This window comes from Cervus canadensis, chromosome 8, assembly GCF_019320065.1.
Source record: "Cervus canadensis isolate Bull #8, Minnesota chromosome 8, ASM1932006v1, whole genome shotgun sequence".
NCBI lineage: Eukaryota > Metazoa > Chordata > Mammalia > Artiodactyla > Cervidae > Cervus > Cervus canadensis.
The window spans coordinates 68,372,700-68,391,498 of NC_057393.1; the positions used below are offsets into that span (position 1 = coordinate 68,372,700).

An 18,799-nucleotide genomic window follows, 5' to 3' on the forward strand; every position below is an offset into this window, starting at 1 on the left:
GCGACGCCGTCTCCCAGCCAATCAATGCGAAGAGTCTCGACTGACCCACCCTTATTCTGAAATGATTGGCTTCTAGAGTAAAACCCTGGCCAATCGCCATAAAGGATACGCAAACTGATTAGCATAAAATGTTCGGCATTTTTTTTTTCCCCGCTTTCTCTCCCCCTCCCCCACTTGGAACAACTCCTCGCAGCACAGCGGAGATGATTTGGAGCTTCCCAGCGTGCAGTGCAAGCTTTGGGGAGAACCCCAACAGCGGTGGAGTGTGGCTCACAGGCGCGACTGGCTGGAAGGAGGACATGCCCCTGCGAGAGCTAAGCGAACGCCACGCGTCGCGTTGCTTTTCGCCGCCGGAAGCTGCCAGCCTCGGCCCCGCCCATTGCGGAATGAGGCGTTAACGTCTAACGGCTACGCGCGAAGCCAGCCCCTAGCGTTGATGGGAAGGGGCGTCGTGGGGTCCCCGTAGGTGGGCTTGGAGTGAAGGCCAGGGCAGAACAACCTTCCCGCAAGGTTTTAGTTGTGAGGTTAATCCTTTGTTCATTTTAGGGCCTTCCCACCTTACCCATTTGACATTAGAGGAAACTAACCCCCTAAGGGGCTCCCTGGTGGTTCAGTCGGTGAAGAATCCGTCTGCAATGCGGGAGACCGGGATTCGATCCCTGGGTTGGGAAGGTCCCCTGGAGGAGGGCATGGCAACCCACTCCAGTATTTTTGCTTGGAGAATACTGATGGATAGAGGAGCCTGGCGGCTGCAGTCCATGTATCACAAATAGTGGGACACGACCGAACGACTAAGCATACAACCCCCTAAGAGGGATTAATTTGGCTTAAGTCACACTATCAGTGGCACAGTGGGGACTAGAGAGCTTATCTCCTGAATCCCAGATCTTTGCTTTCTCTGCCACACCAATCTGAAAGCTTTGAGTTTACCAAAACGTTTTGGGAAAGATGTTCCCATGAAACAGAATGAATAATAGGGAAAATCTGGAGAAATCTAGGAAAGAAACAAGCCTAAAATGTCTTCCACAGTTTTATGTATTTGCAATGGATAAAAGGATTTTACTTATGGGGAGTAACTGACCGTGAGTTACAACCTTGAACAAAAGTGGAAACCTTTTGATAATACAAAGGGCTAACTCTTTGGCATATACCTTTTCTTACATCACTGGTGCTAGCTTGTTTTTTACTTTCTTTTTATCTTCATGAGCTTATCAACCTAGCTACTCTTGAGTGGAGAAAAGACAAATTGAGATGTAGGTGGAGGGGCACTCACAAACCTTTTGACAATGTCTAGCACACCAGCTTTTTAACATGAGTATCAAATTTAAGTCTTTGCAACATTTCAATTTGCTACATTTCGGCGAAGAGTTGGACAAGACTGGGCATCTGAACTGACACGTCCTAGAGTTTGATTATTCGTCCTGAATAGCTGAAACCCCAAAGATAAATCTGTGATTGCTACAGGTCTTCTGTATAATTATGGGTTGGCCTGAAATCAGGGGCTATATGTTTATCTAAAGTGACCTTATGGATTCAGTAATGTGAACTGAACAACCAATGGGTTATTCAGTTGATGGTGAAAAAATGCTTCTCTCTCCCTAAATTATAATAGCTATGCATCTCTAGTGCTTTTCTAAAACCTTTATGTCCCACTCTCACACCCACTCCCAGATCTACCACTGTGAAGTCTTTGTAGCCCTACAACAAGGTGTGATGTGCATAGAAACACAGGAGTGGATGTGACTAAGAATGTCACATGTACAAAATTGGGATAACCCTAGGAATAGCTGTTACTGTGTTATGGTTGAAAATCAAATACAGATAAAGTAAGTCTTTAGCACCTCAACTATTATTGGCATTAATTGTTATGTTGGAGGTCATACAACAGGTCTGAAAAAGGACTAGACTGTTCGAGACTCCCTAAGCAAGAGACTAATAAGTATATTAGTATTTTTTAGAATGACCTTCTATGATTTGGGACACTTTACAAACCCTACCATTCTAAGCGCTAAACTCATTGAATCAAAACTCTGACTGCTGTCTATGTCAGGTAGAGAGGGCAACTGTGGGGAAATTAAACTGAGTCATAAATAACTTGACCAAAGTGTGGCTTAGCTGAAAAAAATTGGGAGTACCACTACATATGTGTTCTCAGTGGGCATCAAATGAAAATGTTAGGAATGGAGATGACGGAATGGATAATTCTTTTTTTCATATTTGGTCCCTGTAAGTCTCAAAAGATTTATACAGATGATGAAATTTATTGGGGGGAACACCAAGGGGGTAGAATGAATAAAATGTACAAGTAACTCAAAACGTAGTATTACTAGAACATCTTTGTTTTCCAAATATTTTGCCAGAGTTCCTGATACAATTTCTCAAAATTTAAGAGTTGGAGTGCCTCATCTGTTGCTCTGTTGTAACATTCCATAAGATTTTCCTTGCCTTGGTTTTGGCTCATTAAACTCTATAAAAACAAGATGTTTATAAACTTGCCTCTCTCTCTGGTCTTTCTCAAACCTTAGTGGGCTAGATTTTTATTTTTATTTCATAGTTAGAAAGTAGAGGGTAAAAAGAACCATTTGCCATCTTCATGTCAAGATTATGTGAGAATTGAACCACCATTTTAAAATGTTAGGACATGGAAATCGTTTAAGGGGCAGATACAAATGGATCAAGAGATGTTGAAGGCAGAGGTTGAAGAGAGTACTAAGAAGTAAGAATATGAAAGAGGGAAGAACAGAAAAGGTGGTTTCTACCATTGCTAGCCACATGACCTTGGCCAACTGTAAAACCTGGTTTTTTGTTAGTAAAGTAGGGGCAAAATGCCTTTCCTGCTGATAGTTCAAGGAATTGGGGGGATCCCCTGATATAACAATACAACAGAGATGATGTACAGAGGTACTTCTATTTCTTTTAGCTTCAGGTTTTGACATTGTTGGCAAGGAGACAGCTTTGAACATATTTATTTAGCACATGTATACTTATATATGTATCTAGCTCATAATTCAAATTATTTGGGAAAGCTTTTTATTTTTTTTTTTGTTTTGTTTTCTTTGTTTTTGGGAAAGCTTTTTAAAGGTTTAACCTATGGAAGAAGGTCTGTTTCTTTAGTCAATTACTTTGTAGAAGCTTTGAATCAAACTTTCAATCAAACTGAGTAGTCACTCAGTTTCTTCAGAAGAGGGCACCATTCCCCAAGAAATGGAATAGCTACTGCTAACCCACTGCAATGCCAGAGACCACGGTTCAATTCCTGGGTCGGGAAGATCAGCTGGAGAAGGGATAGACTACCCACTCCAGTATTCTTGGGCTTCCCTAGTGGCTCAGCTGGTAAAGAATCCATCTGCAATGCGGGGAGACCTGGGTTCAATCCCTGGGTTGGGAAGATCCCCTGGAGAAGGGAATGGTTACCCACTCCAGTATCCTGGCCTGGAGAATCCTGTGGACTGGATAGGCCATGCGGTCACAAAGCACAGCTGTGACTTTCACCTTCACCACTGAAAAGGGAACACATTTCTAAGATTTCAAGTGAGACAAGGATCTGTAGAGGTCAGCAAGATAGTCATGAGTTTCTTTTTGATGTATCCTTGGGCCATTCTTGTTTCATGACTCTCATGTCTCACCCACACTCCTTTTAGGCATTAGTCTGTCTTCCCCCTTCCTTAAAAGCTTTCTCAGGTAACTGTAGGATGGATTCTCAAAATACAGTTGATCCCAGTTTTTTCCCTGCTACTGCTCTTTCTACTCTTCCTCATGGAGCTGACACTGTGAAATATTCTGTCTGCTAAGCTGCATTTAGTAATAATTGATTCATGATTATTCTAATATAAGAATAAGATACAAATGAAGCTTAACAATGTCACACCAGCATGTGATAGGGTTGCATTACTGAGCAGGTATAATTTTAGCCACTGGCAAAGAAACTGATATTTCAGTTAGCAAGGAGTTAGGCAAAGGGTATGTATGGTTCCTGTTAGGATTATTTAAATATTGAAAATTGTTTACAGAAGCCAGCTACTCTGAGGATTCCAAGGGATCTGAGATCCCAGATGAAAGAGGAGGAAGAACATGATCTCACATTATATGACAAGCCACAATAAGCCCATGCTTTGCATGTTTTATTCCTATGTATAGCATAAGGAATTAACTGAAAACTTGTTAGCCAGAAGCATAATACCATATTCCCCCAGGAATATCTGGATTTTGCTTAATGATACTTTTCTATAATCTTAAAGGACTGAATCTCTAAATGGAGGATTTCCAGACAGCCTTACAAAAACAAGAGACCTCCATAGTAGGCCATGTAAGGATGAGTTTTGTGAATAAATGTACAAAAATGCACACATATATTTGTAACAATATTAGGTGCCTCCTGCTTTGGGCACTTTAAATAGATTCTTCTCGAATCTTACAATTCTTGTAAGGTATATATCATTACTATCTTCCTTTACAGATGAGAAAAAATGAATTAGAGAAGCTTGGTAACTTTCTCCATCAGACAGCTATGAAGGATTGGAATTACAATTTAAACTTATCTGACTCCTAAACTCAGGTCACCGATGCTGTTTCAAGAGAACAGTTTTCTCTCAGCAAACAGAAGTGGGAAAGAAAATCATTAAGCAGAATTTCCACACACAAAAATTAATAATGGGAAAAGAATTCAAGTCACCCATTGTAGAGAATAATCTCCCAAACAAGAATTTAAGAACATATACACTCGTCTTTAGTATCTGTGGTCATATGTTGTGTTTTACAGAAAGGAGGTTTACTGGTTTCATAATGGGCTTCATTTAATACATTTAGAGAGTATCAAATGTATCTGACAAAACTAGATAGATTTCATTGGTCCCTAGATGTGGCCAGAGTCACAAAAGACTTTGGATCCCCCACTGTATTAAGAAAATTGTCCAGGTCCAAGATCACAGAAGAGTAGTTGGTACTCCTTTTACCAAGGATTGGTAGGGAAAGTGCAGACATGGAGACCTGGATGCAGTACTTGGGAATTGTGAGTGAGTTCAATATTTCACAAGATCTTCAGTGACTCTTTTTTCCCCCTTTTTTAAAAAACTGGATATATTTTTATATAATCCGCACTACTGTTGGAAAGAATCTTCAAAATCGTCTAGTTCTATCATACTTTTAAGAAAAGTACTGGAAATACCTCTACAACATACCCATCAAGGGATCATGAAGCCTCTGCTTGAATGTCCTAAAGGGTGGGAAGTCCATTTGTTTACAGAGTTGCCTACTTCATCTTCAGATAGTTTTATCTAATAAGTTCTTCATAATGAGCTGAGATTTTTTTCTCTTAACTTCCATTCACTGGTGCTGACTCCAAGCTGGAGTAAGACCCCCTAAATCTTTGCCTCCCCCACAGGGCTTTTCTATCCAGATAACCTTTGGTACTTTGCCCAGGGTTTTTTAATATCCCAGTGACCACAGTTAATCTTGGAATGCCATGGTAGATTGGTCAGAGCCACGAAAACCAACTGTCAGGAGTGAGTGGTCCAACCACAGTGAAACAGGGGCGCATCTGATATCAGGTCTTCTGCACTCTCACAGGGCCTGGAGGCAGCTCGCCATAGTGCTGAGCTTCATCATTCTGGCCTTCACTGTTACCTGGATGGTGAGAGCTGGAAAGTATTCTCTATTCAATCATCCTTGAGCTCTAAGGCTTTTGATAATTTTTAGAAACCTCTTAGAAGAAACATCCCCTCACCTGTAAGTCAGTATTACTACCTACCAAACATGCTGAAACCAGTCTTGACTGCTCCATGTGTTTCCTAAACCCAAAAGAACTGACCTACTACTTGGTCTGAAAAGACCTGACAGAAAAAATTCTGGTGAGGCTATGTAGGTCTTATATGATGAACAAAAAAGATATCAGCCATCTTCCATCTTTTCTCTAAATCTCTTAATTCAGAACCTCCCTTTTACTCACAAGCCATCCTGCTTCCCTTCTATCTCCACCACTGAGAACATCCTGACTTCTCAAAGCCATTTTATGGAGAGCCTCAAACATGGGGAGAAGCCAGAGAAACAGTTGAGCCATATGCCTGCTGCCACAGGTATTTTGGATATTGTCATTCAGTTACAGTGTAGAGCCATTTCCTCATGTTAAAGCTGGTCACAAAGAATATCCTTGGCAGCAATGATTGGATAGAAGGAATTCTTGTTGCAAAGTACCAGTACCCAGTACATCTATATAAATTCTTTCTGATGATAAAAGACTTTAGTTGCAAACAAAGTATCTATGCACCGGAAACACTATTTTCTAGAGTTAAGTGTTGAAATCTGGTGAGATCCGCTTACCGTAAATACTCAGCATTGATGTGAGTACAGAAATTCACTACTGGGTAGTAAATTAGCATCTTATGTATTTGAAAAACTAATAAATGTCTGTCTGATAGTCAAGTTAATTACATTTAATTAGGAGAGCAATTATTCCATGTTTTTTATTATAAACTATGTCCCCAATAAATTTATAATAAGCTTCAAAAAAATCAATGTCAAAAAAGGAAAAAAGCCAGCTAACTACAACAAAATATGTAATGGGATTAATAACATATATGTTTGGCTTTAGAGAATTCTTATAAACTCAATTGATTAAAACACTATATATTAATGCTGTACATTTTTATGAGTTTCAAAAACAATAAGAATTAAACATTTATCACTGGAGTTAGTTGTAGTAAGGAACTGGATGTAAGTGTTTGACTGCTCTTTGTGCCTTCAAAGTTCTGCAGTAAATTTTGTCTTCTTTTTAGTCCATCCAAAATGATTGAATTATTAGATGCCAGACTCTGTGTCCTAGAGATATTAAAAATAACAGAATTATTGCCTTTAAAAGGATTTCTAACCAAGGCATTATATCTTCATTTATTACTCTTTGAAGCAGTACATTTACTAACAGGAACTAACTTATCAAGTAAGTTAACCTTTAAAACTCTAAAGTGCTCTTTACATTTTAAAGGATTTCCAAAAGCAATTCAATTATTTGACAGCTGCTTTCTAAGAAGTTCACATTTTCTAAACATCTGTTCTTAGACCTAGTATCAAGTATATTCTAGTCAGAAATAGTAAGTTCCCTGAAAAACTCTTCTATATAACTGCAGTGACCAATATCTTCTTGTGTAATTTGTTTCTTTTTTGAAAAGTCATATGGTAGAGAAAAGCCAACTATAATATTTTTCATATTGACAATGATTCTCTCCTAAGAGCTGTATGCTATGTTAGTCCCTTATTCAACATACCTGCCTTGCTTTAGCCAACTCACATTATTGGTTTGGCATTTTGCTTTTGACAGTCCCTTCTCCCACCTTGCCTCTTCTCCCTCTCTTGTCTATTACATCGAGATATCTCAAAAATGTGTCTTTCCCACACATCACTCTTAATTCCACATCTCTTTGGCAGTTATGAAGAGTTTGCACTTTGGTGTTTGTTCATTTGTTGGCCTTTTCGACTAAGTTGTAAGCTTCCTACAGGCAGCAACAACATCTTGTTCATCTTTGTCTCCCTAATCCTCATAACAATTATAGCACACAGTTGATGTCCAAATGTTATTTCCCCTCTCTTTTTCTATAAGTGTCTTTAATGATTATAGTTTTAATAAGTCTTTCCAGAAAACCACATTATAAGCAGATCAATACGTTCAGACAGAAGTGTTATAAATACACCAAATATAAAAAGGATCTTTAAAATATCTAGATGTTAGAGTGATTATGAGTGTCTTTTAAAAATAATTTCAGGGACTTCCCTGGAGGTCTATTCCTAGTTCAATGCTGGTTCAGTTTCTGGTCAGAGAGCTTAGATCCCACATTCTCCATGACAAGGCCACAAAGAAAGAAAAAAAATACTTTTCAGTATTTCTCAAATATTCTATTATGACCAAATTATATTTATACTCTGAGCAATGTTATTTAAACAAATTGGTTTGGAAAAGATTAGTGGAAAATAGCTACATCTCTATCTCATATTGTATAGAACCAGGAATGTAAGTGAAAATTTCCAACCAAGTACTTCAGGAAGTGCTTGGTTTATGGTAGTTCCTTTCTATCTTTAGAAATAACTCAAGATTTTAGTAGTGGAACAGTGGAACAGTCAAATCTTGGTTCAGATTAAAAATGAATTCTATCCTATTGTGTAAGAGTTTCATTATAATTTCATATAATTGATTCAGTAAAGGCTGGCAGAACTGCATTATTATAAAAAGTTTATGCAGGAGTGTCCCACTAGATAACTCAATATGCCCTTGATTTTAATAATTCCTGTGGTTTAGTGGCTAGTCACTTATATGTGCACTTACCGTGGAGAATCTATTCCACTATCTCCTGTCAGGCTCTGATTTTCTGTTCCTTCCAAGTGACTGTGTTCAGGTTGGACATCCTGAGCCAACGCTGGCATATGTGAAGTGTTGAAGAGTTCCAACTTGTGTGTGAACTGTTTTCTCATTTCCTGACTCTGAGCTCTTTGACTCCAGTTAACTGGTTTCTTTCCTGTGTCATCAACGGAGCCTTGTAGGGCTTCGGCCTCAGAAGTGGCTTTCCCTGTGCTGTAGTAATCAAATATACTTCCATCGTCAGGCGCTGAGGCCTGTACACATTCAGCTACACTGGGTTCCTCCTCATAGTTAAAACCAGACTGGATTCCTAAATTGAAGGTACAGTTTTCAGCAGAAAGGTTGGGTTTTTGGCTTTCACTGGGGTAAGTGAGCGTGTAATGTTCATTTCCTTTAAGCACCTGAGGCTCAAACCTCTGTATGTTGCTGTCATACTCAGTCAGAGACCTTCCAGTCACCTTCTGTTTTCCTAAGTGATTCCACTTGTTTCCCTCTGGAAAGGAAAACTGAATGTGGTCAGGCAGCATTTGAATTAAGTCATCATTCTCAGAAAAGTCATCCTCATCCAGATAGAGTGAACTGCAGGCCCCATCTTCATCTTCCACTTCATTCTGATACAAGGCCTGGTCATCATCAGAAAGCCCTTCATTTTCTAGACACACAGTCTGTGCTTCTTGGACACATGCCTTTCCCATCAGAGTTTCTTTAGAGTCTCGGTCTTGTCTCTCAGTTTGTCTCAAATGTTTTGCACCAATTGGGTAATCCAAAAGACCAAGATTTTGGAACTGGTATATTGTATTGTCAACTAATCTACAAGCAGAGGATGCTTGGTCTAAAGAAGAGGACCTTCCAGATGGCAGGACATGCTGTGTTTCTTCTGTCTCTTCTAATGTGTCAAAATGAGAATAACTCTTCCTTGAGACTTCAGGGATTGCCTCATTTTCTCCACCATACACATCGCATCTCAACATGCTTTCCCTGAAGGAACAGCATTTACTACCATTTTGTAAAACATTACATTGAGAGTAATTTAAGAGGTGGTCTCTAAAATCATCGCTGATAGATTTGACAGTAGAGTGATTCACATAAGCGGATTCTTCTCTCAGTATATCATTACACTGTTCACCATAAAGCTGTTTGGCTTCACTCTCAAAGATTCTTGAGGAAACCAAAGACCTTGACCTTTCGAAAGGCTTTCCCTTTGGTCCAGTCTGACTGGGTTCCAAGTCACTGGTCTTCTGGATGCTGTGCGCTTTGGTTATTGGGCTCCCTCGGGGAGCCAAACCCTGGAAAGGATTACTGATTCGCTTTTTGTAAATCAAATGGGGACCCAGTGCTGATGGATTCTCACCAAGTGGTTTCTGAAGTACTGCTTCACTTGGGCTTTTAATACTGGAGGTAGGCTGTGTAGCAGGGAGCTTGGGGTGTTTCTCCAGTCTAACATTTCCCGGCTGAGGCCCACTTCCCTGACCCCTGGCTTTGTGTCTGTCCCTATGCGAATGGCCCTGCCTTCGAGGTTTTACAGACCAGCCCTGTCTTTTCTTAACTCCCACTTTTGAAGAATACTTATGTCTCAGTGTCGGCATATCGGTGGATGTACCCTGGCTATTATTTTTTTTTCGTTCTTCATACTTTTGCATTAGGACAGTATGTCTGATTAAGTTGTCAACAGTTAGAATGGGATTAATTCGTTTGATTATCTCATGTTCGATGTCTCGAGGGATATTGTCCATGTTATCTTCATCTCGGACGGGCCATTCTTCTGGTGGGAACTGGGCAGAGAAACTGCTGTGTTGTATTCTGGACTTCTCCTTTCTGGATGTGTTGCGCCAGAAGAGGTTGAAGCCAAACTTCTTGGCTTTTTCTCTGTCTTTTGTGTGTGGTAAAGGTTTGATACTCTCACAGACGTGACTCTCCTCAGACACTGAAACTGCTTGATTGTGTGCCAAAGATTTGGATTCCACAAGACCTTTCTGCCCTTTGCTAGTTACTTCTGCAGCAGCTGGTGATTCCTGTACATCCTGAGTGCATACATCATGGAAACACCGGCAGGAGTGACAATGGGAAATGAGGGCTGCATTTTCTTTGGCTAACTCTGCACAGCTGTCCACGTTCACCAGATATGTAATGGAAGTTGGCATCTGGGAATTTTCATCTGACAGAACTCTCTTGTTTTCTTGGGGGGTTGTACTTGTGATGAAGTAAGTCTGAGGAGTAACTATGAAGTATCCTTCTCCAGTATGATAAATCTTCCTTTCTTTAATGAGAGTTCCCAGAGTGGTATAAAGAATATCTCGAGATGGAATTGCAATGCCTAAAACAAACAAGAATTTTTACCCTGATAGATTTGGAATAAGAAATATTTTTAATGAGTGAACCAATTAATATATGTAATTAAAATGTCAAAAAAGCATTAAAAATAATGAGAGTTCAACTGAATAATAGGAATATAAGTTGGTCTACACAAAGATATATGGGTAGGTTACCAGTTAAGTAGAGGAAAAAAAGTGAGTTCACTCAAACACAAACCCCAAGTTAAATGATCTCATTACAAATTTAAATTTTGATTAAGGAAAGCCTTCTTGAGAGCAAACACAGAAGTTTTTGAAAACCACGGTCTCATAGCTTAAATCTTAGTAAGAATCCAAAGAAAAAATGAAAATCAGTCTGTGCTTGGGTAAGGGCAAACTACCTAACACCTGGATTATGGTAGTTTTTCAAATAAGGAAGGTAACAATTTTAAAGAAATTCTCTTTCTAAATAGCAGGGTTCAAAATCATATTTAGATTGTGAAAACAATGTTTAAAGATGTAACACTGGAAGAAAATTCATCAGTATGTTAATATTGGTTTCCTTGGAGTGTGTGCTCAGTCCCTCAGTCATGTCTGACTCCTTATGACCCTATGGACTACAGCCTGGCAGACCGCTCTGTATATGGGACTATCCAGGCAAGAATACTGGAATGGATTGCCATGCCCTCTTTCTCCAGGTGGTCTTCCCAACCCAGGGACCAAACCCTATCTCTTATGTCTCCTGTATTGGCAGGAGAATTCTTTACTACTAGCACCACCTGGGAAGCCCTTTGTTTGAGCAGTGATACTATAAGTGATTACCTTTCTATATTTTCTGGACTTTTCTACAATATGCATATTTTATAATGGAAAAATAAAAAATACTCTTGTGTAACCATGCATTTGGGATATCATGCAGCTGTGGAAAGAATGAGATTGATATATGCTTCAACAGAAAGACATCAAAAATCTGTCTTTAACTTTAAAAAGGAAAGATGTACAAAGAATGTGTATATGTGCATGCTCAGTGGCTCAGTGGTGTCCAATTCTTGGTGACCCCATGGACTGTAGCCCACCAGGTTCCTCTGTCCATGGGATTTTCCAGGCAAGAATACTGGAGTGGGTTGCCATTTCCTACTCCAGGGGATCTTCCCAGCCTCAGGGATTGAATCCTGCATCTTGCATCTCCTGGGTTGGCCCACAGATTCTTTACCACTGTGCTACCTGGGAAGCCCAGAAAGAAAGTATACAATGATCCAATTTGTTGCTTTAAAAGGATACATATATTCAAATACAATGTATGAATAGCCCATGAGAAACTATAAACAATAGAAGTTTGTCACCAATGGGAAGTGGCAATTTAAGAATAGGCAGGGACCTCTGTGGTAGATATTAAGACTACAATTCCACTGCAAGGGGCATAGGTTCGATCCCTGGTTGAGGAACTGAAATCCCATATACTGCAGAGCACAGTAAAAAAAAAAAAAAAAAAAATAGGAGGCATGGGGAGAAGATGAATATTTCATTTTTTTGCTTTGCCCTCCTTTCTACAGAGTCTGACTTAATTAAATTACCATAAACATTATTTTTGAAAAAGTTCATCCAGAAGATAAAAAAAATACTCATAAATTTGCTGATGCAGATCTTTTTCTGACAGGGCTCTAATATAAGTTTCTATAATAGAAAAGAAAATGGGAATTCCCTGCTGGTACAGTGGATAAGAATCCGTATTCTGATGAAGGGGACACAGGTTCAATCCCTGGCCCAAGAAGAGTCCACGTGCCTTGGAGCAACTAAGCCTGTGAGTGGCAACTACTTGAGCCCATGCGCTGCAACTACTGAAGCCAGAGCACCTGGAGCCTGTGCTGTGAAACAAGAGAAGCCATCAAAATTAGAAGCCCACACACCGTAATGAAGAGTAGAAGCGTCTGTTTTCTGCAACTAGAGAAAGCCCAAGCATAGCAACAAAGACTCAGCACAGCCAAAAATTAATTTTAAAAAAAATCCTTAAAAGAAAAAAATTGTATATTGCCCAGTTTATGTGTTTAAGATGATTTATAAATAGAAAACAAACACACGCAATGAACTAATAGAGAAAAACTTCTTACTCTACCTGGGTAATGTTTCATCAAATGTTCCAACAGTGATTCTTGTGTTACCACAATCTGATTAGCATTCATATCAGATATAGCACAGCAGAGAACTTCAGCCAAAGGTATAAACTGAGATTGAGCTATTGGATTCATTTGCACTGGAAAGACATCACCTAAATTGGAGATTGGAAAAAAAAAAAAAAGTGATAAATTTGATACAGCATATAAAATATTTGAAATTAGTTAATCAAGAATAAAGACTGAATATCAGGTGGAACTGCTATTCTTTCATCAGTCTTTACTCAGTCTGTGAACATTATATACACAATGATAAAAACGACAGAAAAAAATGGCTTACTTTAAGATCTCTACTTTTAAGAAGTCTGTGATATTTGTCACTACTTTATAAGCAAGAGATAATAAGTTTCCATAAGAAAGCTCAAAGTGCTACTGGAGTTCAGGTCAGACAATGCTTATATGGCAATTCACATCTTTCAAAGCATTTTTTCATATTAGCTATCAGAGATAAGCACAGATGGAAGTATTTCTTTATTTAATATATATATAGCCATAAAAAGCTCAGTAATTGTGCCAGTCGTTGTTGTTGTTCAGTCACCAAGTTGTGTCTGACTCTTTGGGACCCCATGAACTGCAGCACACCAGGCTTCCCTGTCCTGCACTATCTACCAGAGTTTGCTCAAACTCATGTCCATTGACTAGGTGGACATGACATCCAACCATCTCATCCTCTGTTGCCTCTTTCTCCTTCTGCACTCAATCTTTCCCAGCAATCAGGGTTTTTCCAGTGAGGCAGCTCTTTGCATCAAGTGGCCAAAGTATTGGAGCTTCAGCTTCAGCACCAGTCCTTCCAATGAATATTCAGGGTTGATTTCCTTTAAGGTTGACAGATTTGATCTCCTTGCTGTCCAAAGAACACTCAAGAGTCTTCTCTAGTACCACAATTTGAAAGCATCAAATTATTCAGTGCTCACTCAGCCTTCTTTATGATCCAACTCTCATATCCGTAAATGTCTCCTGGAAAAACCATAGCTTTGACTAGATGGAGCTTTGTCAGCAAAGTGATATCTCTGTTTTTTAATACACTGTCTAGGTTTGTCATGGCTTTCCTTCCAAAGAGCAAGTATCTTTTAATTTCATGGCTGCAGTCACCATCTGCAGCCCAAGAAAATAGTCTTTCACTGTTTCCATTGTTTCCCCCATCTATTTGCCATGAAGTGATGGGACTGGATGCCATGATCTTAGTTTTTTGAATGTTGAGTTTTAAGCCAGCTTTTTCACCCTCCTCTTTCACCTTCATCAAGAGGCTCTTTAGTTCCTCTTCACTTTCTGCCATTAGGGTGGTCATCTGCATATCTGAGGTTGTTATTTCTCCTAGCAATCTTTATTCCAGCTTGTGATTCATCCAGCCCAGTATTTTGCATGATGTATTCTGTATAAAGGTTAAATAAGCAGGGTGACAATATACAGCCTTGACATACTCAATTCCCAATTTTGAACCAGTCTGTTGTTCCATGTCTGGTTCTAACTGTTGCTGCTTGACCTGCATATAGGTTTCTCAAGAGGCAGGTAAGATGATCTGGTATTCCCATCTTTTAAGAATTTTTCACAGTTTGTTGTGATGCACCCAAAGGCTTTAGCATAATCAATGAAGCAGAAGTAGATGTTTTTCTGGCATTCCCTTGCTTTTTCTGTGATCCAACGAATGTTGGCAATTTGATCTCTGATTCCTCTGCCTTTTCTAAAAGCAAGTAAAGGGACAGAAATCAGTCTTCTGACTCTCAATCCAATATTTTGGTCATTCCACCATTTCCTAATTGAAATAATTAGTATGAGGAATTCTCTAGTGGTATCCAGTGGTTAAGACTTCCTTAAACTTCCACTGCAGGGGGCTCAGGTTCAATCCCTGTTCCCACATGGCATGTGGTGCAGGCAAATAAATGCAGCCACTGCCACATAAAAAAAAAAAAAAGTCAGATTGGGGTATTTATTCCCTGGTGGTCCAGTAACTAGGATTCACTGCTGAGAGTGTGGATCAGCAAACTAAGAATGTGAAAGCACAAGCCACATAATACACAGCCAAAACAAACAAAAAATGTCAGATTGAAGGAAGGGAGTTGGTGAGGAAAAAGTGAAGTTAATGAGTCTTCCTTCTGAGGCAGGGTTCCTCATCTTTGGCACTTTTGACAAATGATGACAGATGTCAAATGGGGCCAGATGACAAGGGTGACAAGGACTGAGGGGTTTCCTGGGACTCAGGATTTTCAGTGCTATAACCAGAAAGTTGAAAGCAAACTGGGATGGTTGGTCACCATAGACAGAGAATTATTTGTTGTGGAGAGCTCTCTTGATCATGGTAGGTTGTTTATTAGCATCCTTGGCCTCTCAGTGCCAGGAGCATCTCCCACAGTTGCAGCATCCAAAAATGTCTCCAGATTCTGCCAAATGTCCCTGAAAGGAAGAGGTTGGGGGTCAAAAGTATCTCAGCTGTAAACCACTGTTCTAGACCATTTGTTGGAAAAATCCGATTGTGAAAGAGTAGAAATAGAACACAAACCAGGAAAAATTAGGATCAAATGAATGTGACTGTGTAGGTTGTGATTTTCTTAAAAGAAGATCTTTGCACATTTGGATGGCAATGATGAAAATTATTCCATGAGAGAGAAGAGCAGTAAGACAACAAGATCCCAAAGGAGGGGAAAAGGAAAGCACCTAAAAGGCACAGGTAAAAGAAGAACTATCTTAGAAATGAAAAAGATTGTATTTCATCTGAAACTTGAGAAAATATTAGATGGCACATGACCAGAAATACTCTGAGGCATGGAAGGAAAAAAAAATATTAGTACAGCAAAGTCATCTGAACTCTGTAAAGTGAGAAGGGGAGAAAGAAAATAGAGATGGGAGGAGAGAAAATGGGACTGAGGAGGTGAGGAGTAGAAAGGAGGGAGTTTGGGGAGTTATTCTCGGGGTACATTAGGAAATTTAAAAATGAACACAAAGATTATGAAGGAGCTCTGAGTCTCCTAAGTGTGGTTTCTGGCAGATGAAGCAATCTGAAATCAAAAAGGATGGGAATCAGGGAGGCTATTAGTTTCTAAAACTTCAATGTGCATGTGAGAATCACCGGGCGATTGTGCTAGGGTACAGATTCTGTGTGATTCAGAAGATCTGAAACTGAGCCTATGATTCTGCATTTCTAACAACCTCCCAGGTGATGTTTCATGTTGCAGTTCTGAGGACCGCTCTTTAGAGTGGTAGAGGGATAGGGTGTTAAAGTAGTTAATCGGTCAACAAATAAACATGGCCCTAGGGCAGCATGGGAGTCCACTCTAGCCAAAGAGAAGCCAAAGAATTTAGAAAACCTGGCTATAACCCTGCATTTGACTCTCCTAGTATCAGTGAGGAAGCCAATATATTGCATTATTTGTTGAGGAAAGAAAGTGATGAGGACTGGCCAGGAGCAAAGGGTTATAGCCAAAGCTGGTAAATGGTTCATAGTACTTACTGTATCTGCATGAAAGATAAAAGGACCTCTTCCATCAGGAAACTGATACGTCATTTGCTGTTAAAGATCACATTGGTCTGTTTTCTTGTTTCCTTAAGCTTCTCTATTTGGCAGGCTGGGGCATCTTTGACCTTGGAAGGTCACAACACAGGGCAGAACTGCCGTCTGCTTTGGCAGCAGAGGGAAGGATCTCCTCTTGGCCTGCTAGGTGTTGTTGCATTGGGTGATGCTAAGATACCTATAGCATTCTGAGAAGCTAGGATGAATGGCTAGTCAGTTAGCATTTCAAAGGGTAGTGATAAGAGATGACGCTATGAAACTGACTGTCCAAGTGGAAGGTTAACTGACCTAAAACTCAAAATTCTCCTAGAAACTCTACCTCTGAGCTAAGGGTAATAAGCCTTTCTCCCTATCTTCATTCCCTCTTTGCTTTGTTTTTTACTCTCCGCATGTGAAACTTACTTTCTTCTCTTTCATCTCCCTCCTCAACCAGACAAAATATTGAATTTATATTTTGATGCTTCTTAAACATAACTTTGTGTTTAATTTAAAACAAACTTATGTAACTCTCTTCCCCATCTTCCAAGTCACTCGTAGTGACTTTTTTTCTTGTATGTGATCTTACATTGATTACCTGCCCCACTTCATGAGGAACTTAGAAGCCCTAATCCAAAAAGGATGGACGAGTTTTTCTCTGCTAGAAAAATATGGGCTTAGAGTGTTGGAGAAGTAGAGGGCAAAACCTAAAAAGGCTTTGCTCAACCACACAACACACATTCAAACCTCACCTCACTCCTGGCCTAACAAACCCAGCCACTCTGCGCCTTGAGACGGGGCGGGCAGGGAAGGGAAGGCTAGAGATGAGTGGCTAGAAAGTCAGTTTATGTTTGATGCCCCTGCTGTGCCCCCTGCCAGTGACTGCCCATTTCTGTCCACATGAAACAAGGAGGCTGTACTAGGGTCCAGGAACGGGGTTAGACCTGAAGCAGCCCATTTTCTAGTTCAACCCTTCAGCTTGTCTCCTCTTTTCATAGGAAAATGAAGAGTCAAAATGGGTTTTTTTATGGGCCTGGGGGTAGGTGTGCATGGGATGTTCCTGTACATTTCTCTGCAATCTCCTGTATATAACTACTTCCAAACAAAAGTTAAAAAAAAAAAAAGGTTTTTTAGAAAGTACTACTTTTCGTTAACAAGAAGTGTATGAGAAATGTTTCTCATACATTTTAAAAATCCCAAGCAATTTTTTCTTAATCTCAACACTGCTTGCCAAATCCAAAGATACTTTTGGAAATTTATATGTAATGCCTACCATAGTGTGGGGATGTATATTTTAAAAGAGTAAAACAAATCCACTACCCACTAGAAAGACAAATGCCTTTTTTTTTAAATTACTACAGTTATATGTCAACTGTCTTTTAGAAAACACGTTGAATCGCATATATCCTCTGCCTTGGAGCTCCCTCTAAGAGACAAACCCTAGAGAAAGTTTCTAAGTACATTCCTTTCACAGCTGTTGCTAAGATACGTCTTCAGGTGCATAAATCATCAAGAGTTTTTTGTGCAGGAAAGCAGGGTGAACCCTGACACAGGAACATTTGTGATAGACGTAGGAATCATTTTCCAGCTGTAGCCATAGTTTGTTTCAGTTACTTTTGCACTTGGATTTTTGGAATGCAATGACCCTTAGAGTTTTGCGCCAAAACTCAATGTTCTGTGCAGAGATCCTGTTTTAGATGTAATTAGATTTCACAGTAAAAGAAGGCCAGCCCTTTGTCTTTATCCTCAACTGGGGTAACTGAAGAGCACCTTTAGTCCAGGCCTGCTATGGACCTCTGACCCTTGAGCTGAAGCAGGGATCAGAAAGCTAGGAGAGCTTGTGGACCAGAGTAAACAGTTCACAACAATGTTCTCTCTGTTTACACAGTCTTGTACTCTTGGGTGCCACGGAAATGGGAGAAGTATTTATGCCAAAAGGCTGATTTCACAAAAACTACCAAAAAAGTAGAACCATACAGATTAGCGCCTACTACATTTAATGCCACCTTTTCTGCACAGGACATTTTTCTTTTTACCTTGCTGTATTCGCAAAGGATTTAGTTTGTATATAAATTAATAACAAAAAAATTCCAAGTTATAACAATGAGGCAAATTATGTGAGTTTTAAAAAGATTATTCTTTCCAAGACTAATTTCTTAGGGAACAAAGGAACAATGCAAGGCAAATTAAATGTATGTAGCATGTAGATAAAATGAAAATTGAAGCCCTAAACTATCAAAAGCAGATAGACATCCAGTAAAGTCCAGAGCCAGGCTCTTTGGGGCTTGCAATCCTAAAACTGTGACTAGAAGCAGCTTCCTGTGTGATGGACTGAATTCATATAGACTCAGACAATTCCTGCTCCCTGGTGCCTAATGATAGTGGTCTAGGAAGCCCCTGGCCAATAGGAGCAGAACCCTGGAAGTGTGGCTTGTTCCTGGAGTTGGTGATTATCACTCAACAATAACCTGCTGCAATCAAAGACCTCATCAAAATCCTGAGGAAAATGGAGGTG

The 18,799-nt window shown here is 39.7% G+C and overlaps 1 protein-coding gene across 2 annotated transcripts in view; it reads right to left on the reverse strand.

Annotated features, from left to right (window-relative positions):
* Positions 1–6,442: 6,442 nt before the first annotated feature.
* The window catches only part of STOX1 (storkhead box 1), a 54,438-nt gene continuing 42,081 nt past the window's right edge, over positions 6,443–18,799 (reverse strand). For both annotated transcript variants that reach the window (XM_043477247.1, XM_043477248.1), the window contains exons 2-4: positions 12,746–12,898; positions 8,309–10,655; positions 6,443–6,813 (exon numbers count right to left, since the gene is read on the reverse strand). In XM_043477247.1, coding sequence (XP_043333182.1) covers positions 6,666–6,813; positions 8,309–10,655; positions 12,746–12,898 — 2,648 coding nt within the window. In that variant the 3' untranslated portion in view covers positions 6,443–6,665. The remainder of the gene's footprint in view (positions 6,814–8,308; positions 10,656–12,745; positions 12,899–18,799) is intronic.